The sequence below is a fragment of the Scylla paramamosain genome, chromosome 47 (genome assembly GCF_035594125.1).
Source record: "Scylla paramamosain isolate STU-SP2022 chromosome 47, ASM3559412v1, whole genome shotgun sequence".
Taxonomy (NCBI): Eukaryota; Metazoa; Arthropoda; class Malacostraca; order Decapoda; family Portunidae; genus Scylla; species Scylla paramamosain.
The window spans coordinates 745,906-771,080 of NC_087197.1; the positions used below are offsets into that span (position 1 = coordinate 745,906).

The 25,175-nt window shown below is 46.3% G+C and overlaps 2 protein-coding genes across 6 annotated transcripts; one reads left to right on the forward strand and one right to left on the reverse strand.

Moving 5' to 3' along the window:
- Positions 1–708: 708 nt before the first annotated feature.
- Positions 709–11,792, forward strand: LOC135094995 (uncharacterized). The gene is made up of 9 exons (XM_063995562.1): positions 709–2,054; positions 2,817–2,851; positions 3,245–3,427; positions 3,516–3,720; positions 4,034–4,107; positions 4,237–4,413; positions 4,888–5,120; positions 5,824–6,005; positions 6,833–11,792. Exons 1-9 carry the CDS (start codon positions 869–871, stop codon positions 6,985–6,987), a joined length of 2,430 nt encoding a protein of 809 aa, XP_063851632.1. The 5' UTR covers positions 709–868; the 3' UTR covers positions 6,988–11,792.
- A 590-nt stretch (positions 11,793–12,382) lies between these two features.
- Positions 12,383–24,088, reverse strand: LOC135094997 (reticulocalbin-2-like). Of its 5 annotated transcripts, none has more exons than XM_063995566.1 (7): positions 23,908–24,088; positions 23,198–23,396; positions 22,801–22,948; positions 22,312–22,471; positions 21,799–21,997; positions 20,636–20,777; positions 12,383–16,929 (listed from the first exon to the last, which is right to left on the reverse strand). In XM_063995566.1, exons 2-7 carry the CDS (start codon positions 23,385–23,387, stop codon positions 16,758–16,760), a joined length of 1,011 nt encoding a protein of 336 aa, XP_063851636.1. In that variant the 5' UTR covers positions 23,388–23,396; positions 23,908–24,088; the 3' UTR covers positions 12,383–16,757. The 5 variants fall into 5 exon arrangements, with proteins under 5 accessions (XP_063851636.1, XP_063851638.1, XP_063851639.1 ...); XM_063995568.1 differs by having other exon boundaries at positions 23,816–24,088; XM_063995569.1 differs by lacking the exon at positions 20,636–20,777 and adding an exon at positions 18,910–19,042 and having other exon boundaries at positions 23,811–24,088.
- Positions 24,089–25,175: the final 1,087 nt, after the last annotated feature.

Consider the following 25,175-nt stretch of genomic DNA (forward strand, 5'->3'; position numbering starts at 1 on the left):
TGTTGTTGTTGCTGCTGCTGTTGCTGTTGTTGGTGTTGTTATTGCTGCTGCTGCTGTTGTTGCTGCTGCTGCTGTTGTTGTTGTTGCTGCTGCTGCTGGTGCTGTTGCTGCTGTTGGTGTTGCTGTTGCTGCTGCTGCTGCTGCTGCTGCTGCTGGTGCTGGTGCTGTTGGTGTTGCTGCTGCTGCAGCTGCTGCTGCTGTTGCTGCTGCTGGTGCTGTTGGTGTTGGTGTTACTGCTGCTGCTGTTGTTGCTGCTGCTGCTGCTGGTGCTGTTGGTGTTGGTGTTGCTGCTGCTACTGCTGCTTGCAGTATTTCGGGTGTTCAGCCTCAGCAACACGCTGTGCCGCTTTGATTGCCATAAAACCTCCCTCAAATGTAGCGGTATATCTTGTTTTCATGCTTAGTGTGGTGAGGCCATGTTTGATACGATGGGAGTTGTGGCGCATCTTCTATTTTTGTTAAAAGAACATGTAGCTTCCTCTTGAACATTGCCGTTGTTGTTCTGCATTACGTTTCTGTTGATATGACTGGCGCTACTGCTACTGCCGCCACACACACTCCAGCTGTCATTACTTTTCATCATGCCGCAGCCGTGGCCGCAGCATCACAGCACTGCATAGCGCCAGAGAGGCTGGTGAGGGAGGGGCAATTTGAAGGTGGCGGGGCGCGGCGCCACCCGGGCCGGGTCTGGCAGCACGGCCAGTCAGGGCGAGGGGCCGAGGCGGCGCGCAGAGGGATCGAGGCGGGCAGCTGTAGTGTTGGAACCTCTAAGGCGGTGGCTCATGCTTGTTGTTTTGTCTGGCTTGAAGTGTTTGGAGGGAGTGTGAGTGTGGCGGAGTGTGTGTGTGTGGTGGAGTGTGGTGTAAACATGGCGTCGGTCAGGTCGCTCACGGACGAGGAGCTTCGGGACAAGCTGAAGGAACACGGCATCCTTAGTCCTGTCACGGCGTCCACGCGCAGTATTCTGATCAAGAAGCTGAACCACGCCATGGCGGGCGCCAAGAGGGCGGCACACCAGCAGGCCAGGGCGCGGCGCAGCGTGACGAGTGTGACGAGTGTGACGGGCGGCGGCAGGCTACACACCTTCAGCTCTGACGAGGACGAGGACGAGACCGAGGACCACCTGCGCTCCTCCTCCAGCAGAGCCACCAGGTCGTTCCGGGCCTCCAGGGTGTCCAGGGAGAGCGGCGCCAGCCAGGTCAGGCATTATGACAGGCGGAATGGCACTAGCGGCACCGCCAGGGGCGCCAGGGCGTCACGGGGCAGCGGGGGGCGCGGCGAGAGTGTGGCGGCGGCGGGACAGCCTGGGGGTGGTGGCAACACAACCACCTCCACCACCACCACCGCCACGGATCGCTACCGCCTGTACTTCCCGTCCGTATCCGGCAGGTCAGGGCTCGGCCTGCAGGTCAGGTCATCCGAGGACTACGACACAGGGTCAGACTCCGACCCGGCTGACCTGGCCGAGGACTCTGTGGACCGTGGGGGTGGGGGTGGGGACGGGGGAGGGGGGCGGATGTTGTGGGCAGGGAGCGCAGAGCCCCCCCAGCAGCAAGAGTCTAGCCCCGCCAGGCTACAGAATCACATGTCGTCAGGCTGGACCAGGGCAGCCCGGCCCAAGGCTCACCTGGAGAATGGGCGGGAGTGGGCAGAGGGTGAGGCCATGGGCAGCCCCAGCCTGGCGGAGTGTGTGGTGAGCCAGGCTGAGCCCAGCCGGGTGGCCAATGGGCGGCACCACAGCGAAGGCGGGGCGGAGTGCCAGGCTGCTGAGGAGAGCACGTGGCACTACAAGGTGCCGCTCCTGCTGCTGGTGCTGCTGGCGGTGTTCTTTGGGGTGGTGGCAATGCTGTACGTCAACATGCGCATGCCGCTGCTGCCCACCCTGCGTTCCGTGCCTGCCCTGGTGAGCCGCGCCCTGGCCAGCCTCAGCCTCCCCGTGCCTTTTTTCACCCCTCGCACCGCCCAGTGGACGCCCCCCAACGCCTTGCCCCAGCCCGCCCTGCCGCCGGCCGCCCCACCACTGCCACACCACCACACATCATCACAACACACAGGTAAACACTTCTCTTCAAAAGTTCACTTCAATCTCCAGACTGTCAAACATTCACAATGTATTGTAGGTTTTTCTCGTATTCTTACCAACAATCATATTCAGAGCTAACAGTTAGGTTAATGATGTCTTTCGGAAACATTTGATATCAGCAAATTGGGGTACTTTGATTAAACTGCTCCATTCGAGTGGTAAATTTTTAACTATTTAATGATAAAATGTTATCATTGTGAGTCTTTGGAATGGTGCAGCAGACAAAAGATTGAACTGAATGGCATTAGTTTGGTGCAGCACTCTCGCAGCGGCCAGTCCTGACGTGAGGCATGGGATGGGGAAGACTGTGCACGGACTTACGCTTCACGTAGTGTCCCTTACTGCCTGCCATCAAGAAACTGTCACACAGCAGATAGAGGACTGTGTCCACTAGTTGGGAGAGTGTGTGTGGGGGTTTTTGAGAAGTTTCTCCTCATTATGAAGGAAATGACAACACGACTACCAGGAAACATTTAGGAGGCTGAGTCAGTTGTGTCAGATGCAGAAGTTTGGAGATGAGGCTCAGATTAGAAGACAGATTTAAAACCTTGAATGTTGCAGAAGTGAGGTACAGAAAGTTGGAGGAGGCATGTAAACGCCTCTTGCGATGACTGTGTGAGTTGAGTGGTGTGGTGCTAGCTGTGGGTGTATGCAGCCCCTGTGGCCCTGTGCTTCACTCTCAGGGAAATGCATTTTTTTTTTTTGTCTAATGCTTGAAATTTTTTCCTTTCAGAAAATAAATTTCCAGTATGCAGCAACACATTAAAGGTGAGAGAGAGAGAGAGAGAGAGAGAGAGAGAGAGAGAGACAGAGGGGGAATATTTTCACAACTCAGTCTGACACCTAATGAATTATAAATAATGTTTGTATGAATGTGTGTATGTATCCATCTATCACTGTGTTGTTCTTGTGTACTGTCACGTATCTTGTCCTTAGCCAAGTGTGTTTCTTGTCTGTCACCCACCAAGACTATCACATGTTTATTCCCCATATCTCCATTCCTATCTCTCCTCAGTCCCTTCCCAGAATACCTGCCACAGTTTAATGCATGCTCTTTCTTCCATCACACTCATGCCCTTCCCTCCATTCCTCTCTGCAGAATACCTGGTACAGTATAAGACTTTCCCTAATATCACCCTTGTGTTCCTCCCTGGGCCACAGAACAACTGCCTCACAGTACAAGCGATGGCCCAGGTACAGCCCGTGTTGGGTCAGCTGGAGGAGGTGGTTCTGCCGGCCCTCCACCACCAGGCCGGATTGTACCAGTGTGGGAATGCCGCCACACGCCACCTCTCTGTTGCCGCACTGCAGGATCTCCTCCACCACCACATCTCCGTTTCCTTGGTTAGTTTCTGCCTCGAGTGTCTTAGTCCTTGATGCTGTGATGCTGGGACCGACTTTCCTATCTAATCCATCCCTCCATTCTCCACAGAGATCATCAGGTGTGGGTGCGGACGTGGTGGAGTCGCTGGGCCGCCTGGTGGAGTGGAACCCACACTGGGGCCTGGAGGCGGTGCGAGGAGAGGCGGACGGAGTGCTGCTGGGCCTGGCCTTGTCTGCGCAGCCCACTCATATCTTGTGTCACATCACTACTGCCATTTACTCCTTCTTCTACCTCATTATGGGATTGGTAACAGGTCAGGATCAGAACTGTCTCTCTCTCAAACAAAATATCTACAGGACATTTCTCAAATTTTGATTATTTTGACTACCTAACCTAACCTAACCTTCAGTGGGCCTTTTTTTTTTATAATCTTTTAGGTGCCCTTGGCCAGACCAGAGCTCCTCTTACATAGAAAAAGCTACATAATTACACATCGTAAAATTAAGCATTGCCACATTTTAGAATTACTGATTTGCAATTCATGGACAGTGTGAATATGATACTTTTACTCTTGTGTGTCAGTGCTATACATTCCCTCTCACACACCACATCTTGTACCCTTCCAGTCATCCTCACTGCCTGGCTTGCATTCTCCTGTGTCAGATACTACAGATGGAAAGCAGAGGAGGAGAAACAGCAGGTGAGAGTTTGGCTGAGAAAAGAAATCCACTATGATGGTTTTGGCTGTTTTGGGATAAGTAACAAAACTATCAGACACCATGAACATAACACCACAGCTATCAACGCCACTCCTTCCATCCCCTGGCAGGTGTACGAGTTGGTGGAGCAGATCCTGGAGGTGTTGGGGGGCCTTGGGGGAGCGTCGGGGAAGGACTTTGTAGCGGTGAACCATGTGCGTGACTCCCTCATCAGCCCCAGAGACCGCCGCACCAAGCAGGTGGTGTGGGACCGTGCTGTGCACTTCATCAACTGTAATGAATCCAGGGTGAGTCTGGCCTTTCAATGGGCTAAGACAGGCACACAGATCACAGATAGAGATGCAGACAGACAGACAGACAGACAGACAGACAAATAGAGAGATAGAGATAGAAATATACAAACAAACCAGCAGACAGACAAACAAAATATATAGAGGCAGATAATCTTACCACACACACACACACACAAGAAAAGTCAAGAAATTATATTGAGAAATAATCTCCCCTCTTTGAAACAGATTTCTAAAGTAAACAAAAATGGGTGTACATTAAGACAAGGATTTTACATCAAGAAATTATATAAAAAAAATTACAGCTTATAGAAATAGCTATCTGAAGTAAACTAGAAGAAGTGCTGACTAGAGACGAGAATTATACATTAGGCAAACAAGTTACATAGGTCCCTAGTAACAGAGAGACAGCCACACCAGCATCCCTGAGCCCTCACCACCTCACCTGGGTAATGTGACACTTGGCGGCAGGTGCGACGAGAGATCCAGGCAGTGGGCGGCGAGGACTGCGAGGTGTGGCGGTGGGCATCAGGGCTGCCACACCACTCACACCACTCCCCGGGGGTGGACGGGGGGGACGGGGTGGGCCGGCCGCCCCCAAAAGTGTGGCAGGGACCCGCCTTCAACACCCAGAGCCCTCACAATGTCCCCAATGTGTCCCCAACATCCTGCCTCAAGATTAGAAATATGTTTGACTGTGATGTGTAAGTAACCAATCATCTCCTCCCTGCTTGCCATCCTTCCTTCCTTCCTTCCTTCCTTCCTTCCTTCCTTCCTTCCTTCCTTCCTTCCTTCCTTCCTTCCTTCCTTCCTTCCTTCCTTCCTTCCTTCCTTCCTGCTTTCCATCTTCTTCCTTTCTTTCTTGCCTTCCTACCTGTTCTCCTTCCTTCCTTCTTCCTTGCCTACTCCTTCCCTTCCTTCTTGCCCTCCTGCCTCTGCTCCTCCCTGCTCTCTTTCCTTCCTCCCTTCTTCCTTTCTTGCTCCTTCCCTTCCTTCTTGCCTTCTTGTTGTCTTCTCTCCTGCTCTTTCCCTTCCTTCTCCCATACATGTATTGAACTCTTTGCATTTGTGTAGAATTGAGAGGAGCTTGTCATGTGTGATTTTTAATACCAAGTTATCAGATTTTCCTCAGTAAGCATCACATTTAGCTTGCCCTCCTCTCTCATTCCTTCCTGGCCTTGCACCAACACTCTTCCCTCCCTCTCATGCACTGGCAGGGAGTTCAGGGACACAGTAACACAATAAGTAACATTTCCATCATCTTCCCTCCCCCTAACCTTGTCCTCCTCTCTGACATGCTGGCAGGGAGTTTATGAGGGGACAGTAACACACTAAGCAATACATTTCTACCCTTTTTCCTTCCCTAACCTAACCTAACACTTGTCCTTCCCTCTGACATGCTGGCAGGGAGTTTGGGGACAGCTGGCCGGCCCGAATCCAGGACAGCATCTTGGAGAAGTGTGAGGGCATCAGCATTGTGCACGTAGCAGTGGACCGAGGGTCACGCGAGGGCTGCGTCTACCTGAAGTGTGCATCCCTCGGCGACTCCGGCCGTGCATTCAGGGCGCTGCACGGCTGGTGGTATGACGGTCAGTGCTCACTCACTCCTTACCAACTGTTTTGTGTGACTAGGTTTACCGTTTCTCTTAAGCCAGAGTTCAGTCTCTCCCATCTATTTTGTGTGTCAAGATTTACTCGTCTGTATGAACTCTCAGGTTGGAGGTGTGGGGTATGGAACAACCTCATTATGGAGGGGCAGCAGTAAATTAGTGTATGCTGTGGGTCCTTGCTGTGGATCTGTGTGGCCGGTTGTGCTATGCCTAAGTTCATGGGGTATAGTAGGGTGGTCTGCGAAATTGTCCATTTCCACCAGGGGCTAACAGAGCTGAGAGTGTAAATGACATGTGTGTGAGTGTGATGCTTTGTGTGGGATGCCTGTGTGAGATTGCCAGCCTGGTATATAGACAGATAGATGTATTAAGATTAATTTTTTTGAGATCCCTGCCAGGTTTAAATGAATCGGTGATGTTGCTTTTAGTAGTGACAATATAATACCATAGAGGTGAACATTGGTGCCAGGATTAGTAGACAGACTGGTAATAATAAGTGGTTTTATCAATATGCTGTGTCCTCTTGGTGCAGACAGCTTGGTGACAGTCAGGTTAACAATAGTGGTAGGAAGTAATAGGCAGACTGATGGTGCTAATGGTGCATCTATTTATATATTGTGTCCCCCTCTTGGTGCTGGCAACTTTATAACAGTTAAATTACTCATAGATTGGTGCATGAATCAATAGAGAGATTGGTGATACTGATGGTGCCCAAAGTAATGTGTTGTGTTAAGTATTGTTAGACAGATTGGTGGTAATATTGGTGCTCTTATTAATGTGTGATCTCCCTTCCTCTCTCGGCGCAGGCAACTTGGTGACAGTCAAGTTTCTCCGAGACGAGCGCTATTACCAAAGGTTCCCGTCGGCAAGACATGCCACGCGCCGCCTCCGACCGTCCAACAACAAACGTTTGTCATTGCAAGTCCCCGCAGGTCAGCCAGAGCCACCCAGCCACACCTAATGAACACACACACACACACACTCACACACACACACACACACACACACACACACACACACACACACACACACACACACACACACACACACACACGAGTGAAGGGACAGGCTGGCTGGTGGTGGTGTAAAGGGCAAATTTTTACTTACCACAATTATTATTATTATTTTTTTTAAGTATATATATAGAGTATTTTGTTTCTACTTCTTCCTCCCTTTCCTTCTCTCCTTCCCTGTCCCCCTTCTTGCTGTATCCCCCTCCCATCACCTTCCCTTTCCCTTCAACCTTCCCCTGTCCGCAGCTGCCCGTCGCCGCCAGACGTCTGGTGGTGAGGGGCAGTGCCGCTACATTCAGGAGTGCCAGACTGTGCCAGCGTCCACACTGCCTTGCCTTCCGTTTCGTTCCGTTCCGTTCTGCCGTGTTCTGACCGACGGAAGCAAGACTTTGGACTGTAGGCTTTTATTATTATTATTATTATTATTATTATTATTATTATTATTATTATTATTATTATTATTATTATTATCATTATCATTATTATCATTATTTTTCCATATATTATACAAATCTATATATTTTTGTGTGCTGTTGTCACTGCTCGTCCATTTTTTGTCAGGTGGAGGAGGAGAAGCAGGGTGTGGGTGAGGCTGTGCTGGTGATGAGACCAGGACTGGTGATGACAGGATGTGTGGGGCCACTGGGAACATGGAAACAGCGATGGACTCACCACCACCATCACCAACACCACTTTTATCACTCACACACACACACACACACAACTCTATTAAAAACTAAAATTCCACTTCTCATCTTTCTCTCTTCCTTGATCTTTTCATTTCCTAACTTAGGTGGTGTGTGTGTGTGTGTGTGTTGTGGTTGATAATGTGTGTGCAGTGTGGTGATGGTGGTGGGGGAAGAGAGGTAGAAGAAGAGGAGGAGGAGGAGGAAGAGAAAGAGATTAAATCCTTGGATAATTGGAAAGAGACTGCAGTGTATAATTACTTTGTAAATATTTGTATGATTTTATTATTATTATTATTATTATTATTAATATTATTAATATTATTATTATTATTATTATTATCATTATCATCATCATTATTATTGTTGTTGTTGTTGTTGATGTTGTTGTTCTCATCTGCAAGGACACTGCCAAGAGTATTCCAAATATTATAGCCATTATAGTGAGAGAGAGAGAGAGAGAGAGAGAGAGAGAATATTTTGGGTGTGAATTTTGCCACACCCGCGTTTATTAGTCAGACGGGAAGAGGTGATAATGTGGCTTACTTTCTACCCCCCAACCCCCTCTGAGGCCATAGAAGCAGTGGCATGTTCCTAATGATAAGGTTTTCTTGTGGATTTTGTACCAAGTTTCCTGTGAGTCATTAGGGAGACATCTGGTAGAGAGAGGAAAGGTTTATTTGTACTGCAGCAGCATTTTATTTTAGCGTTTGGTCAAAAGAGGTTGTTTGCTCTGAGTTCTGATGGTTGTTGAGACTTTCTAAGGAACAGAATTGTTGTCTTCTCTTTCTTTTGTTTTTTTTTTTTTACTTGCTGCTGCTGCTGCCGGTGGTGACTGGTTAGTGTTTGGGGATGTCTGTCCATTCCATTCCTCAGTGTCCCTCTAATACATCCTCTACTGGTCTTGGAAAGTACCTGCTTCAGAGCCACTCACTCTCCACTTTTCTGTTCTATTACACTCACTGTGGTAGCCATACACACACACACACACACACTAAAGACACATGAGATTAACTCTTTCCTGTGAAAATACAAATAAATACTTAAACACACATACACACACCTCTTTCCCACAATAATATCACTGATCTGAGTCATTTTCTTTCCCTTTCTTTCTTCTTGTCTCCCCAAGTCCAATAATTTCCCCCCTCCCCCATGTCTTACCATATAGTTTTGTTTCATATTTTGATCACAATACCCAACCAGCCACTCACTGCTACCCAATACTAGTAATAACCATTTAACTAAGCACCAGGAACCCCATGATGTACAAAAAAGGTCCCGACAAGGAGGATTAGCAAGTCGTTTGGTTCGGCAGAGGAGTTATCGGCCCGTCAGAAGTGTCTCTGCTGCTTTACTGTGATGCCAGGTTAGAGAGAGAGAGAGAGAGAGAGAGCGAGAGAACGAGGTTATTGATTCCCGGCAGCAGAGTAGCAGAGTTGTACCAAGTGCCCAGGCCAGGCTGTGTGTGTGTGCGTGCTTACAAGACGGCATGCAGGCACCTGGCTTGTTGCGAGTCATAGGGCAGCCTTGTGGTGGAGCAATGTATGTATGTATGTATGTATGTACTTATTTCAACATTGATTTTCCATTGTTGTCATCATAACCTCGGCATCCATCACTGTCGTCTGCCACCGTCATCGCCTCACAGAGTCAGTCGCCGCGTTGTCATCAAAAAAAGATTCATCACCATTATCGTCGTTCTCACAAAAAAGAGTGAGGGTGCTAGTGTGGAGGGGGGTGCATGCAGGAAGGCAAGCACCCGCCACACACCCATAGTCTTGACTCGCTCTGTTTCTTATCATCGTACCATCACCATCATTATCAACATCACCATTGTCATCATCATTAAAATCATGAGTGCTTGTGAGAGGTGTGGTTGAGTTATGTGGTGGTGGTGGTGGTGTTGAGTGGAGCAGTCAGTATTGTAGGAAACTTACCTGACTGGATGTTGGCAGGCAGGGTTGGCCTCCACCATGGGATTAATTATTGTATACCGAAGATAAGTAAGTGGCTGCAACCTTGACAGCCTTGTATGTGTGTGCAAGTGTGAGAGTGAACGAGTGTGTGTGTTTCATGAAGCATCAGAGTGGTCATGTCACTATTCCAGAGATATTTTTTATCCTTGATGTCTTAGAGAAGAGCCATATACAGTATACACTTTGTTTAGTCATTGTTGGTGCAAATTGCGAGCCAAATGGCGTGTGTGGCTGGCCAGGACGCAGCCCAGATCTCGGTGGTTGAGGGAGGCACTGGTGGGCTGTACTCTTTAAGTCTTTACTTGTAAGAAACTAAAATGTTATGTTGAATGAGGACTTCCATTGTAGGACTTGTTTCATGCCATTTAATTCATCACTAGTGTTGAGTTATGCACAACTTGCAGGCAAAAGTTGTGTCATGATGGACCTTGTTTGAGGTGCAGCAGGTTTTCAGGGCCAGACTTACAAACAACACACACCAGGATCTTTGAGATAATCTTACGTTTGATCTCTTAAAGCCTTATGTAAGTTAATAGGTAATAAATAATTTTGTTGCTTTCTTTAATGGGGATTTAGAAGCCTTCCTCTGAGAGACTATCTAGATCACTTCAAGGATTCAAATGCCAGGTAATGCCTCAGTGTTGTGTGATGGATGATTGAGTTCACCTGTGTCTGTGACGGCCACAGAACGCCATTAGCGTGTGCCATTGTGTGATGCCGGCCGTGAGCAAAGAGTGTTGTGGTGTGTGAGGTGCAGTGGACGGACTGTGGTCACCTTGGTTCTGTGGTACAGGAGGTGGACAGGGACAGGCCAGCAGGGAATGGTTTGCATCGGCTCTTGATACATTACGGGTACTGGGGCAAAATGTTGACCCACAGGCATACAAAAATCAAATGCAAGGAGCACAGACAGACCCAGGTGTAGTTGTAATGTCACAGGGGTGTCAGTTGTGTGCCTATACCTGTCATTGTCCAGGAGGTGCAGGTGTGTAGCAGTGTTGTGTGATAACAAGGGTGGTAATTACACCAGTCTTCCCGAGATGGTTGTAATCACTCCGCCGTCGTCCTCGCCTGCCGTCTGACGTGTGCCGAAAGTCACGTGACGCTTGTCGGCGGCTCTCGGCTCCAACGTGGCGTCCATGGTGTTGTGTGCCATGCCGAGATGCAGGTTAGCCAGCACTGGTGATCCTTCCTTCAACTGTGTTGTGATCATCTTGTCGGTGAGGTTCACATGAGAAGCAAGCCAGGAAGAAGAGCAACATTATACTGTCATATATGAATAATGAAAATCTTATATATATGGATACACCTGCATGGTCCTGGCTGGCTTTGGTGAACACATTTGACGGGTGGTGAAGGAGCTTTCAGTGCTGTGGGTTAGCCTGGTGTGAGTGGTGACTGTCCTTGGAGCATTGACAGAGGCTAGGAGAGAGAGAGAGAGAGAAAAGGATTGGGAAGCATCTCCATTTTTTTCAGTTTTTACTAGTGTGTGTTGTGGTCAGTTAATGTGACTGATGTGCACCGAAGAGACTGGCTGACCCTGCCACAGTGTTGATGCCTTGGCTGACGAGTGAGAGAGATTACCAGAGTAACGTGTGTCATGGGAACACTTATGGGCCTCCGGGAATAATATCACGGCCAGGGATGGCGCAGCTGTTTTTTTCATTTTATTGCTAAACCACATCATGTTTTGTGCGGGAATGATCCTCCCCACCTCCTGCTACGTCTGCAATAGAGTATTGTTTTGTTAACCCTCCACACCACAGGTCTACCGGCTGCCGTCCCTCCCTGCCATGCTCTTATTTCTGGAGTGGTTGCATAATTTCCTCTGATCTCAGGAGGAAGATGAAAAGAACCCAAACTTTTCATATCTTAGAATTTTAGGGACAAATGATATTCAGAGAACTTAATACTATTTTGCTTGGCCAGAAGTGACTGCTTATGTGTTCATATATGTTGTACTGGGAGAGAGAAGGACCTTAGCACGTGTAACTATAAGGTCTGGATTCACTTGTCACAAGACTAGCCTTCCGTAGCTCTCCACAATATCTGTGCTTTCAATAAACAAATTTTATGTTCATGAGAATATGTTGCTGTTTCATTGTTGTCATTATCAGGTCATAGTTTAAGACCTTTGGGTTCACGTCACCACACACGACAAATTTCATTTCACCATGATCACACTGAACACCCATTGGGAGGTGTTGAGTCTCCTGCCAGTGTTTCCATTATAAATATATACAAGGATCTCTGGTCTAATTCTAACTTTTGATGTCCTGCCTCTCCAACGTGTCTCTTACACATCAACCAAACCAACTGCACTGCACTGATTCACTCACCAGTTTATGCCACCAAATTGTTTCTGACCTGCTTTCTGTGTGAATATTAGCTCCTCAGTGCCTTCTTAGCTTGGCTGGGTGCTAACTGGGCCTCCACCACCAAAGGCTGCAGTCACCTGGGGGAGACAAAATACTGCCACCTTGTGCTCTGAAAAAGATGAACTTGTACAGCACTCCTGAAGCAGTAAGTTGGAAGGCTGCCTGCCTGTGGGCATTGTGGAGGCAGAGCCAAGGTTTTATGGCAACCTCTCAGCAAACCATTAGGTATGTGGCTCTTGTCTGTGGTGGTGGTGATGGTGGTGGTGGTAGTAGATATAGAAAGGGGAAAAGAAACACTGATTTACAAACTACGATTGTATTCAACTCACACATAACTAGATTAACATATACATGGCTAATATCAGTCCAGGTCTCATTGAGGGCAGATTAAGTGCAAGAAGGCAGAATTTTACACCATAAAAGTTCTTTTTCTGAAGTGTTTGTTAAATGAAGTGATCATCTGTCAGCCATGAATGAACAGTTTGTATATTAAATATAATTCACATGAGGGATGTAGAATTTGCATAGAATTGAGATTAATCTTGAAAGTAATGCCCTTGGGATGGTTTATAATGTAACTGCCTGATGTGCCGACATCTTTCTTCGTGCTTTGGTCAACGTGGTGACTCACTTCACCTTCAGTGTTCACTGCTGAGTTCACCTTTTGAATCGTCATGAAAAATCTTTCTTAATGTGATGTTCTTTACATATACAATTGTTTTCTTCCTATGAGTTTTTTTTTTATTATAAATGTGCAAATGGTTGTACTTTGTTGAGTATGCTGTTTACATACATGCAGTTACTGGACTCCTTTTACAGCACAGTAATCAATATCAATACTTACATCTGCCCTCATCACATTGTTAAACATAAAACATACTCATAATTATCTCTCTCCTCTACGATCTCTTTCCTTGGAACACTTAAACCTACGTTCTTCACATTAAAAATAAAAATGAGCTCACTAAAAAGTAATGCATCAAAAAGTCCCTATGTACAGTACAGTCTGCAGCACCACCTGGTGGGGAAGCAAAGTGTGAGGCGGTGGTGGAGCTCAGGACACGAGTGGCAAGTGGCAGGCTGTGGCAGTGCTCAGTGAGAGGCCAAGAGGAGATAGCCAAGACTCACCTCAGTCAATGTAATGTTAACCTTTGAATTACTTTTTAGCAGAGTTGATTGTCAGTTGTATCTCATTGGTTTAGTGCACTATTGAAGTTAATTAGCTTTCCCATTTCTCCCTACCAATATATTTTCATAATAGCTGCAAATGTTCCATCAAGGTGCTGCACAATGTTCATCAGACTAAAGCTATTGACATTGGTGACCTGCACATGTATAGAGGAAGAGCTGTCATGAGGGCCACTCACTCAGGAACTGTGTTTTATGTTGGACATCTGTACAGTTCATATCCAGAGAGAGGAGGTGAGCCTGCCAGACCTTCTGTATTCTTAGCTGCAACTTGTATGACAAACCACAAAGCTTGGTATGAAAATTAACTATTTGTTGTACAGTATTTTGTTACTTTTATCAGTTTTATACATTGGGGTTCTGAATAGCATGAGAATTTGGTAGATGCATAGTTTGTGTTGTTATGTCAGATACAGTAATGTCCTTCATGAGGCTACAGATCTTAATTTTGTGGGATTGATGTACTGACAAAGATGAAAGACAAGATGCAGAAGAGAGGAACAGGAAGGACATTTGTGGTTTGGTTTAGATGTGTCCTGCTAGTTGAAGATTTCCTGGTGACATTCCTGCCATGACCACAGAGTTCCTCAAGGGAGCAGGGCAGCCAAGACTTAACAGCAAGTTTACTGCAGTGGGTGGACAAAAATAGCCATGGTTTGTAAGTATTCCAGTCTGTTTGAACTGAGTGAGGATCAAGAAATGACAAGGTTGGTGTGTGCAGTGGTGTGTGTGCAGAGTAAGAAGTGATGGCTGGTACACAGGGCCATCCTCTTACCCTCACTACCACTCACTGCCTACTCACTCCATTTACTGTTCCTCCGTCTCTCTCTTCACTCCTTCATGCAGCTTGCTACTGTATTTCTAACCTCAGCTTATGAATAATGAGACACCTCACTCCACAGCAGTGGCTCACAGCATCCAAGGTGACACCGTGTTGCTTCTCTCGACTCACTCATGTTAGAGTGTCTCAAGATGCTAATTTTCTAATATCCGGACAGGAGGTGTAGTACACTAATGGATATCACGAGCACATTACCAGTGCTTTGATTGGCTATCATCTATAAAGGACAGGTTAAAATAGAAAGTAATTACTTCAGTTTGTTTTATATGTCAAACACTGAAATATCTGACAAAACCTAGAAATACAATAAATAACATGTTAAGTAAGAAAACTTAAATATAATTGCCATTACTTAATGCACAAAAAAAATGTAACTAACAAAATATGTTATGAAAAATACAAATAAAATCTAAATGGTTAAATTAAGTAATAAAATTTTCCATTGTGTACACTGGTAGGGGTAACACAGCAAGGGTTACTGGATGCACCATGCATGCAGGGTGATGGGCTAACAAAGGCTATAATACATGTTCATGTTTTGGTAACACAAGACTGTTTCCTTTCTCAGTGAACCTCACCCTGGAGTGGTGCACAGCCACAGCCTCAAGAGACCCACCAGTGTTCCCCGCCAGTGAGGCACCATACCTCCCACAACTCCCCGTCTCACAAGGGGGATGGCGAGACACGGCCTGCCCTCGGCTGTGGCTGCTCCTGCTACGTGCTACACTTTCACATTTCAGACCTTATCATCTTATCTATTTTGATCAAGAGGAGGAGGGAAGTCATTTCACTCCAAACCGTCCTGGCTGTGTCAAGGGATACACACGATACAACTGAATTTAAAAGGGAGATCAGAAGAATGTCAGCATAAAGTTAAGTGGATATGTTAGTTTTGCATGAAACAAACACAAGAGGGAATGATTTTAGAAGAGTGAATGGAGGATTTCAAGTTTTAAGAGCAGAGGAGTGATCTGGATGTTTGAGGAGTGATCTGGATGAGTGACATCTGGACGAGAGTTGTGGGTGCACTTGGGTCTGGTGGTGAGAGATGGATGCAAGTCTTGAGGGGGCATGCTTGACTGCTGCCTGGTGGAGGGAGAGCTGGGAGTGGCTGAGATGGTGACAGCAAGACAAACTGGAGGTGGTAAAGTTTAGGTGAATGATGGATGGAAAGATGTAAAGGAGAATAAGATGAGGATCCTTCATCCATTATTGTAAATTCCACAGGCTCTTGAATGTTAAAGTTACCCACAATTCATAAACATTTTCATACCAAGATGACACAAAAGCAGCACTGTAATGTTAATGGATGTTATCAGGGATGTTCAGGTGTGCATTTATTACTTCCAATACGTACAATACTTCATATTTATGCTTTGCTCTTCCAGAAAGTGACTCCACCAAGCAGACACAAGTGAGAGAATGCCAAGACATGACACACTGCCAGAACTGACTCAATGATGCAGGGAAGGAAGAAAATAGTGATGTGGAGGAAGACTGGGAGGTGCAGGAGAGGTGTGGTGGGGAGTGCAGGTGTGTGGTGTGGCAAGGAACACCACATATGCAACACTGAAGACAGCATTCAGTGACAGGGATTGGGGAAAGGGACATGCTTCTATACATGCACAGACAGCGCTCTCTCTCTCTCTCTCTCTCAGTTCAGACCACAGATCCACAGTATGTTGACACACCCCATCCTCCACATTCTCTCTCTCTCTCTCTCTCTCTCTCTCTCTCTCTCTCTCTCTCTCTCTCTCTCTCTCACACAGTATGTTGACAAACTCCATAGTTCACACACCCCACCCTCCACATACATTCTCTCTCTCTCTCTCTCTCTCTCTCTCCACAGCTACCACCACTACAACTACTACTACTCTTGGTGTGCACAGTGAACATAGTAGTGGTGTGTGTTCTCACCTCCAGGTGTGGTGAACAAGACACAGGAAGCTGAGTGGGTGGAAGGAAAGATGAATCCTTCTCAACCTTGTCTAACACCATACTCGTACCAAACACTATGCTGCAAAAAGGACGACTGAGTGATGGAGGAAGAGGAAGTGAACCAGTGGAGAAGGAAATAATCTCGTCTCTACAAATAAAGGAAAATTTCTGCCGTTCTGTTTCTTTACTGTTCTCCTAGGTGGTGTAGCCAATGATGTGACAGCCACAATACCTGAGACTATGTGGCAGAAACAGTAACACAGCCACATGAACCCACACAAATGCAGTGTTAGGGAACATACAGCATCTAAGGCCAGAATGACTGCCTCCAACACTGGCATGATGGTAGGCACACCTCCCCACCACAACTGTCTACACACACACACACCTCCCTGCCACATTCCATCTCTCTTAATGCACACACACACACACACCTCCCCACCACCTCTTCCTCTACACTAAGTCACAAACTAGTCAATCCTGCAACTTTTCTTACTCAAAAACATGAGAACCATGAAATAGGAAGAAAGAAACAAGCAGGGATTGCAGTGAGCCAGGAGACACACCTTCCCCAAGATCCAAAAATACAAAAGAGCAAGGACAGGAAGGAAGTCTGGTGGGAGTGGAAATTAATGCGCTTGGTAAGGGATGAAAAAAATCCCTAGCATTCCCTGACCAGCCCCTCAATGCCACACACTCTGCTGCCCCTCACAACTCATCTTCAAAGCGGTCCAGGTTGTGGAGGTGGTCGCCGTAATCCGTCGCCTCTGAGCCAACAAAGACGTCGTGGTGCTCCAGCACCTCCAGGAAGGACAGCAGGTCGTCCCCGTCGTCGTCTGCCGCAGCAAACAGGTGGTCCACCTCGTCCTCGGCTATGTCCCTGAGGAACCAGTGAAGGGTTACTCAATGACCTGCTGCAGTAGTAGTGAATGATGCCTTCTGGCTCTGTGGTGTCACTCTTCTCATTATTCACCAATCCAGGCTTCCTACAGAACACTCACACTTCAAGATTCAATCCATGTACATTATTTTGCACTGTAAAAGGTTTGATCTATTCTGTTAAATTACAAAACTCAATGTACACAAAATAAAATACTTTTCTGGGTGTTTACTTAAATAATAACAAGACAGACAAGCAGTAAGTTAGTGCAAGCACAAAGCACTCCCAGTACACCCACGGATGCAATGCCTCGACAGCCATCACTAAACCCAGGACATACCATGCAAACCCTCACTGCTCTTGGGCCACCAAAGCCTGGAGGTCCTTACTGAGATGCATCACACAAAATTTAAGGATGGCATCAGGCTTACATCACAACTGCTTTCTTTGAAGGAACATAAATAGCAAGATGGAAAATAACATATTATAGTGGGCCTCCTCTGGTAAATAATGTCTGCCTGTGAAGGATAATGAAAATGCAACAAAACAATAATGATCATATAAATACCAGTAATGTATCTGACAGCATCCATACAAACCAAGGTACTTTCAGGCACTCCATGAATGAGGCGGCCCATGACACCCACTGCAGCACTGCACTAAGGACTGAGAGGAGGCAAGGCAAATACAAATCTTTATCAAATGAAAATTGCTCCATGCTAAAAAAATAAATACATGAATGAATGAATAAATGAAAAAGATGAACAAGTATAAAGCAAGCTAAGTTAGTACACAAAAGATAAAGTAATAAGGGAGACTACATACAATTAGAAGAGCTGGAAGAGAAAAAATAAAAAACTGACAGATGAACGATAAGGCAATTAATGAAAAGACTATAAAAACTAAAGAAATTAAAAGAATAAGTATAAAGCAAGCTACATTAGTACATAATAATAAAGCAAGTAACAAAAAAAGGCAGACAAGACAGTGGCATACTCATTAGTGGGGACAACCCAGGCCAGGATCTCCTCCCGGTCCAGCACGCCATTGCCATCCTTGTCGTGCTCGTGGTCAAACTTGTCCTTCTCAGTCAGCAGCCACTCCCGGTCCTTGTCCTGCCCTGCCAACACCACCATCACCACCACCACCATTACCACCATTGCCATCACACACACACACACACATAAAAGGTGCCAGACCCTAGAGGAGACCATGTTTATATTATTTATCTTCACACGTACAACACTGCATCATTACAAACACTGGTGGAAAAAACCCGACTTTAGGTGCTAGACCCTGAAAGAGACATTGTTTTATATTGTCTGTCTTTGCTCCAGACAACACTGCACCATTAGGCAACCACATCAAGTGACGACGACAAAACAAGCTTGAATGAAAGGAGTTTTGTCGTTCTCATAATCCACAAAAACTGAAGGCAATGGAAATATCAAGAGTGCAGTGTTATGAGGCAGCAAAGATCAAGCAGAATACAAGTAAGAGTACAATTTAGTCCACAGATGCATCACAATAATGACGGCTGAGGGTGCGACACACTAACACAATAATGTTATGACAGGTGACAGTGCAAACCCAACCCAGGTGCTTCATCTGGTGCATGTGTGTGTGTGTGTGTGTTGGTGTATGTATCCCTTTACCTGCTGCCTTGCCTCTGTACCTATAACTGCCCACTTCATTTTTCACGGACACCCTTCCCCCACACAACACTCCCTTTAACTCTCAGCAAATATCAGTGTTTCCTCAAGCATCCACTAATTCTTGGTTCACTACCTTGCAGCCAAATCCACAAATTATTACTGTCTTGTTTCAATCTGGACTTGTTTCCTGAATAGCTTGAGAATTACTAGTTTTGTTTTGTTCTTGCCTGTGTAAAGTGTCCCTGAGTCTTTCAAATGTAGACCTAACAGTGCTTCCTTGGTGTGTGTGTGTGTATGTGTGTGTGTGTGTGAAGGTGAGGCTTACTTGTTATGATCAGTCTTCATCATAAAAAGAAGCTCGTCTTGGCTTAACATTGCATCACCATCAAAGTCGAAAGAAAGGAACCTCTGCTGCCTTAGTTTCATTTCCTCGTCTGTCTTCCCAGCAAGGTATTTTTCTGCAACAGTGGAACTTCTGGCTTGCAATGCTTTTCTACCCTCCCTCTTGCTCTCACAAGTCCTTAATCCACTCCTCTTCACCTCACAGAGCCACCCATGTATATTAATCTAACCACCTATACACCTACAAAAGATTAATCCCTTCATAGCTCTCTGCCACATCTTTCCTGAATTGCAAACCATCACGAGGCATCTGTTCTACGGCTACCTCTAATCATTACAATGACTGAACAGTGGAGAGTCCATCCATGCTTTTAATTAATTTTTAACTTCTTGCAGATGCTTGTAAAGGTTTTCTACAGTCCCCTGAAGTCTGAGTTATCAAGGAGAGGACCCAATACTGTATCCAAGCATTTCCTTCTGAACACCTCCCTAATGCAAGAGTTAAGTAGTAGTCTCAATCTTTCATCCCTTTCACTGGTAACCTCTGGAACTCCCTGCATTGAATTGCTTCAAGTGGGAGGCTTCACAACACTTTTATTCCAGCTCTGAATAATTCTTCTGGCACCTCTCAGGGACCGGCACTTCAGTGGGCCTTTTCTCTCTCACATTTTGTAGCCCTAGCTCTGAGCCTCTCTTACATACATATATAAAAAAAAGCCTCCTGGGATCCCGAGGTCTCCGGGCCGTCCTTGAGACAGTAAAGGCCCAGGCCACTCCATGGAGTGGTCTGGGCCTTTACTAAAGGCTCTATCTAAACAACGGGATCCTGAGGCAGGTCTCCACCCCTACCCACTCAAACCTGATTGCAAAGAAGGAAAGGCTGGTGTTGGGATTACTGCCTCTGTCAGACTGGTGTGGGGAGCAGGGTGTGTACAGAATGGAAACAATGTACTGGGCCAGTGTTGGTGAGATGTGTCTGCTGCATTTTCTTTTTGTACAACAACTGGCACTGACATCCAATGCAGGTGTGTAGTATCAGTTAAGTGATGATCATGACAATGACACGATGATGATATGACAATGATGATTATAACCAGAGTACGGCTTTAGAAAGCATCACAGCACACTGCAGATCACACCTTTCAGTTTTATTTCCTACCCTCATGATGAAAAAAAATATATAGGAGACACAAAGACTTAATGTTTTGTTATAGAGTAAAAGATTAGTGATGTGGAGGCAAATGTTGAGCAGATGACAACTTCTGGCTTAGATCTGTGGAGCAGCTTTGAAATATGATTTAGAAGGAAAGCAACTAAAAAACCTGATTCAAGACAATAATAAACTCAAGAATTTGGAAAGCCATTAAGATTCTATTTAAAAGAGCTGGGGTGCAAGTACACAACTTTATGGAAGGTGATGCTTGGCTGTGTCATCTCAGGCTTGGCACTTCAACAAGGAGCAAAAGTCAATAAATGATATTCTGATGTGTCTTTCATGCCACCATAACATCACACTCCATCCCAAGTGTGTGCCGCAGCATCCCCACACGTCACGTTTAATGGGAAAATGTACCAACAGATCTCCAAACACCACAAAGATGGCAGTCTGTCCCCATTCCCCGAGTCTGCAGCACATCAACCATTTCTCTGCCACCATTCCACCAAAATGAGTGTTTATATGAGACAAGATATCTCACGTCCTTCCTTACTTGCTCACATTCCCCAGAGCAGCTGCCTCACTCCTCTCCAACACCCCCGAGCCATCCAGGTCCATCTCAGAGAACCTCATGTGATACTTCTTGACTGCTTCCCGCTTCTCCATCCCTTCCTTGTAATCCTCAATGGCCACGTCTGTAAGGTGGCACTGTCGGCACCTCATCTGCTTGCCTGTCCATTTAACTAACTGGCTTTCACTTTTCTTTTTCTTTACCATGAAGGAAAGACAGGCCAAGAGGTGCAAAGTAAAATCTATCTATCTGTTCATCCACCAGGCCAGCAATCCACATGAGGTGACCCATACAAAGCACCACACACTCACACATCAGTCACACTCTTAGCCCCAATAATAATCTATCTATATACAAGGCCAGCAATCCACATGAGGTGACCCAGACAAAGTACACTCAGTCACACTCTTAGCCTCGTCTGCCCCTAGTGGAAAGGGAGCTTCATGGAGCACCCCACTACACCCCACACTAACTGGTAGCTGTAATTCAATTAGTGATTTCTTTAAACATTTTTCAGTGTATTCGGTATAATTAGTGGTGATGATGGTGATGACAATCATAATGGTGCACAATGTATGAATAAAAATAATAAAGCAGAGGTCCCCAGTCTGCTCACTGTCCCTTCTAGTCATGGTGAGCTGGGAATCCAGCTGAGGAGTGACCAGCCAGGCCACTTGTCTCCTAACATGAAAAATTATCCTTAGAGAAGCCAGTAATAGACAATCTCTTCGTACTTCTGTTAAATCTAATCTGTTGTGCATCCCCTACCCATCTCTGCATCCCCAGTCCCTTACCACTTCTTTCTGTATCCATCATTTTTCAATCCTTCTACTGCTACTCAATCTTTCCCATTCCAATTAACAACTTTTAAAAGACTCATTCTTTTGTACTAGTCTTTTAAATTAACCTCATATTCTTTTCTTCCTTTATGTCCATCCAAACAATTTTACTGTAGTGGTATCTGCATAAACAAAAGATATAGGACATTAGGAAAGAATATGATGTCATTTTCACCTCTACTGAGCTACAAAAGTACGCAATTAAGAGACTAATACATAATATAGGTCTTTTAAAAGCTGCAGATGATGATGAAAGATTAAGAAGCAGTGTCGGTATAAGGTGAAGCATTGGCAGGCAGTCCTCACCTTTGTCGCCGATGTACTCCTGGAAATCAATGTTGCCGTCCTTGTTGGTGTCCTTCTCCTCCAGGGTCTGCTCCAGGATGACCGGCAGCATGTCAGGGTGCTCCTCGGGGTGTGAGAAGGCAAGGAACTCCTCCTCGTCCAGCCTGCCGTCGATGTTCTTGTCTGCCGTGTTGAACAGCTGTCGGTCCTCCCGCAGCAGCTGAGGGGAGTGCAGGAATGAGAAGTGTGTGCCCTCAAATGCTGTGTTGGTCTTCGTTACATGAGTGTATTCAGTAAAGATGTATTGCTTTGTGATTCTGTTCATGGGGTACTCAGTTTAAATATGTAAGTACATATATTAGAATTGTGGCATGTTTCTTGTGTTTATATGCCCCTGTTTTCGATGGCCACTTCCCTCTATCTATTTGTGCATCTGTTAATGTAAAGTGAACCACCAAAGATGGAGTGTTGCATCAAGGCCAAAGTGGTGTGAGCATTTAGAGCAGTGCCTCCTCCCTGCACCCCCACCCTCACCCTCTGCTCCTCTGCCTGGTCCTCCTTCTCCAGCAGCTTCTGGTCGTCAGGGTCATTGATGCCGTATGTCTCTGAGATGTACTCGGCCCAGGTCACGTATCCATCCTCATCCTCATCCACCTCATCCATCCGCTCGGCACTCTCCTCCTCCGACAGCATCCTGTGGGGACACACGTACTGCTCACCGCCTCCTGCTGACTCCAACCGTCCAGCACTTCCCTCCTGACTCGTACTTCTGATCCTCACCACAAGTGTTATTTGAAACTTAGGTGAAACTTAGGTTAGAATGGAACAGACTGAAAGGAATAAAGTACATCCATCCATCTATACACTAGACCGGCAATCTGACACATGGCAGCCCACACAAAGCATCACAATTATACACACACACACCACCTGCACTCTTGGCCCTGTCAGCTCCTGGAAGAGTACACAAATGATCACTTTAATGGTAATGAGAGGAATAAAGGACATGCATCTGCCTCTCACCTGAAAGAGCGCAGGATCCAGGAGTGGAGTTCCTTGCGGTCGATGGTCTTGTCATTGTTGCGGTCCATCTTAAGCAGCAGCACCTCCAGTCTCCGCTTGGCTTCAGCGGGTGGCAGCTGGTCGTACTCCTCCGCTTCCTTGGTGCTGCCTGCGAAAACCACCAACATCATTACTACTACTACTACTACTACTACTACAGCTGGCGTTGATGTACCAAATACTCTTCTGCCTTCTTGCTGCTGCCTGCAAACACGAACCTGGATTATTACTGCTGATACTATTGCTATTACTACAACTACTACTATTCGTGTTAAGATGCCAAAGCTCCTCACCTCCCCCAGCACAGACAGATACCATTAACTGACTCCCCCAGCACAAGTACCATCACCCAACTCACCCAGGATTGCTTCGTGGTCAAACTCGACATGGTGTTCCCCGCCCTCGTAGTGTGCATGGTCCCGCGGCGACCTGGACCCGTCAGCCTCACGCTCCTTATGTGTGTTGTGCAGGTGGTGAGTGTGGCCTTGCACGCACCCCGCCACCACCACAATCACCGCACACACCACTGTCACTCCCCAGCTCCTCATGTCGCCTTCCTGAAAATGGATGACTGATGTAAGCTGATGCATAAATAGTTTTGGAGATTATCTGACACTGCCTCACGAATAACACTGCACTAGTAGCCTTCATATGGACACTGCCGCAAAAGTTTCCTGGAGAGAGTCAGTGGCCATCCTGTACCTTGTCTTACACACACACATCAGAACAAGCACCCAAGCACCAGACGTAGTATTTGAAAACTGCCTTGATAACCACTGGAAACAACACATGAGCACGCAGCACATACTCAGCACAACAGTCACAAGGCACTGGCAATCTTACAGAGCTTCTCTATCTCAAGTCTACGTGAGTACACCAGGCTCACATCCCGACCAGCGCTGGCCAACTAATCACCTGACCAGTGCTAGACAAAAACTATTATTATCAATACCGCAGCACCACTTACTCACCACAGCACAGCACAGCACAGCACAGCACAGCCTCACCCCAGCACACACTACCTGCCTCTGGTCCTGAGCCGCCTCCCCTCACCCGGTGACAGCTCACCTGTTGGTTTTATTGGCACACCTTCGCCACACCGCCACACCTGCACTCTGCCAATGGTGGACGCACACGCGGGCTGACGTGGTTGCGGGGGACCAGTGCCAGGTGTGGGAGGCTGCCAGGTCGTGTCACCGCCTGCTTGCCTAGGATTGCCTCTGTGATGACGGAGACTGTGTGTGTGTTGCCAACCCTCACCCTCGCCAACGGGATCACTTTTCTGTAATTTGTTTGTTTCCGGGAATGTTCAATTGCTTCTAGGGCTTTTCAAATGCTTCTGGGGTTGTTCAGTTGTCTCAGGAGTGCTTCTAGTGGAAAAGGAAGATTATGGAATGGTCATACATTTACTTTATCCATGTTTTATTGTGTTTGCATATATGTTTTATTCATTCATTTATTACTTCTCAACTTTTTTTGGGGGGAGAGTAGGAAGATTTTTTTGAAATTTATCACTATATTACTTATTTTCTATATTTTTTCATCTATTCTTTCTTTTTCTTTTCTTTTTTTTTTTTTTTTTATTGACCCATGAAAGCAAAAACTTTGACTAATTATCTTCCTCCAGGCTTCCATTATTGAGAAAGGTCTAACCTGCGCTGGTCCATTGCCTCACCTTGAGGGCTTCCACCACACACCTTATGCCTGGGGCGGTACACGTCACCACCTCCTCCATGAATGGTTTCCTCGTCAGCTGAAAGCCTCGCTCAGCTGCACCACATGAAAAGAAGACTCGTGTACAGCTGCTGCTTAACTTAACCCACCTTTTCACTGCTGCTAATGACACCATGACATTTGTAGGAGTATTTTATAATTTTAGTGCACATGTGAATAAACTCGTGTACAACTGTTACCCAACCTAACTTTATCAACCCCTTCAACTGCTACTGATGACGCTATGACATTAATTTTGTAGGAATCCTTGGCCATTTCAGTGGGCAAGGAAATAAACTCCCATATTTCACTGCTCCCATATCAGTGGCAGTACCAATCTTGCGGTTTCACCATCCCATTTCACTTCAGAAGCTGCAGCAATGAAGGGATTAAAATGAAAGTGAGGCAGGATATACCTTTGCTAACTCCATTTTGCACCACTCATGTCAATGGCACCTATCAGACATTAATCTTACAGTTGCATTATATTATCTCATTACATTCAAGCCACAGCAACAAAGAGGCTAAGATGGGTGTGGCTGTACAGTGTGTGGTACAGAATACACCTTTACAATATTGCCCTGCTCCCATTGGTTACAGTCCCTATGATGGCTTGCATGAGG

What these genes read in the sequence shown, in the direction of transcription:
- LOC135094995 (XM_063995562.1), top strand. Translation starts at nt 869, where the DNA reads ATGGCGTCGGTCAGGTCGCTCACGGACGAGGAGCTTCGGGACAAGCTG. An exon ending in ACCACATCTCCGTTTCCTTG is followed by an intron (nt 3,428 to 3,515) that starts GTTAGTTTCTGC and finishes CATTCTCCACAG; the next exon opens with AGATCATCAGGTGTGGGTGC. An exon ending in GCACGGCTGGTGGTATGACG is followed by an intron (nt 6,006 to 6,832) that starts GTCAGTGCTCAC and finishes CTCTCGGCGCAG; the next exon opens with GCAACTTGGTGACAGTCAAG.
- LOC135094997 (XM_063995566.1), bottom strand. Translation starts at nt 23,387, where the DNA reads ATGAGGAGCTGGGGAGTGACAGTGGTGTGTGCGGTGATTGTGGTGGTG. An exon ending in TGGATCCTGCGCTCTTTCAG is followed by an intron (nt 22,472 to 22,800) that starts GTGAGAGGCAGA and finishes GTGTCCCCACAG; the next exon opens with GATGCTGTCGGAGGAGGAGA. An exon ending in GGAGTACATCGGCGACAAAG is followed by an intron (nt 20,778 to 21,798) that starts GTGAGGACTGCC and finishes GCCACCTTACAG; the next exon opens with ACGTGGCCATTGAGGATTAC.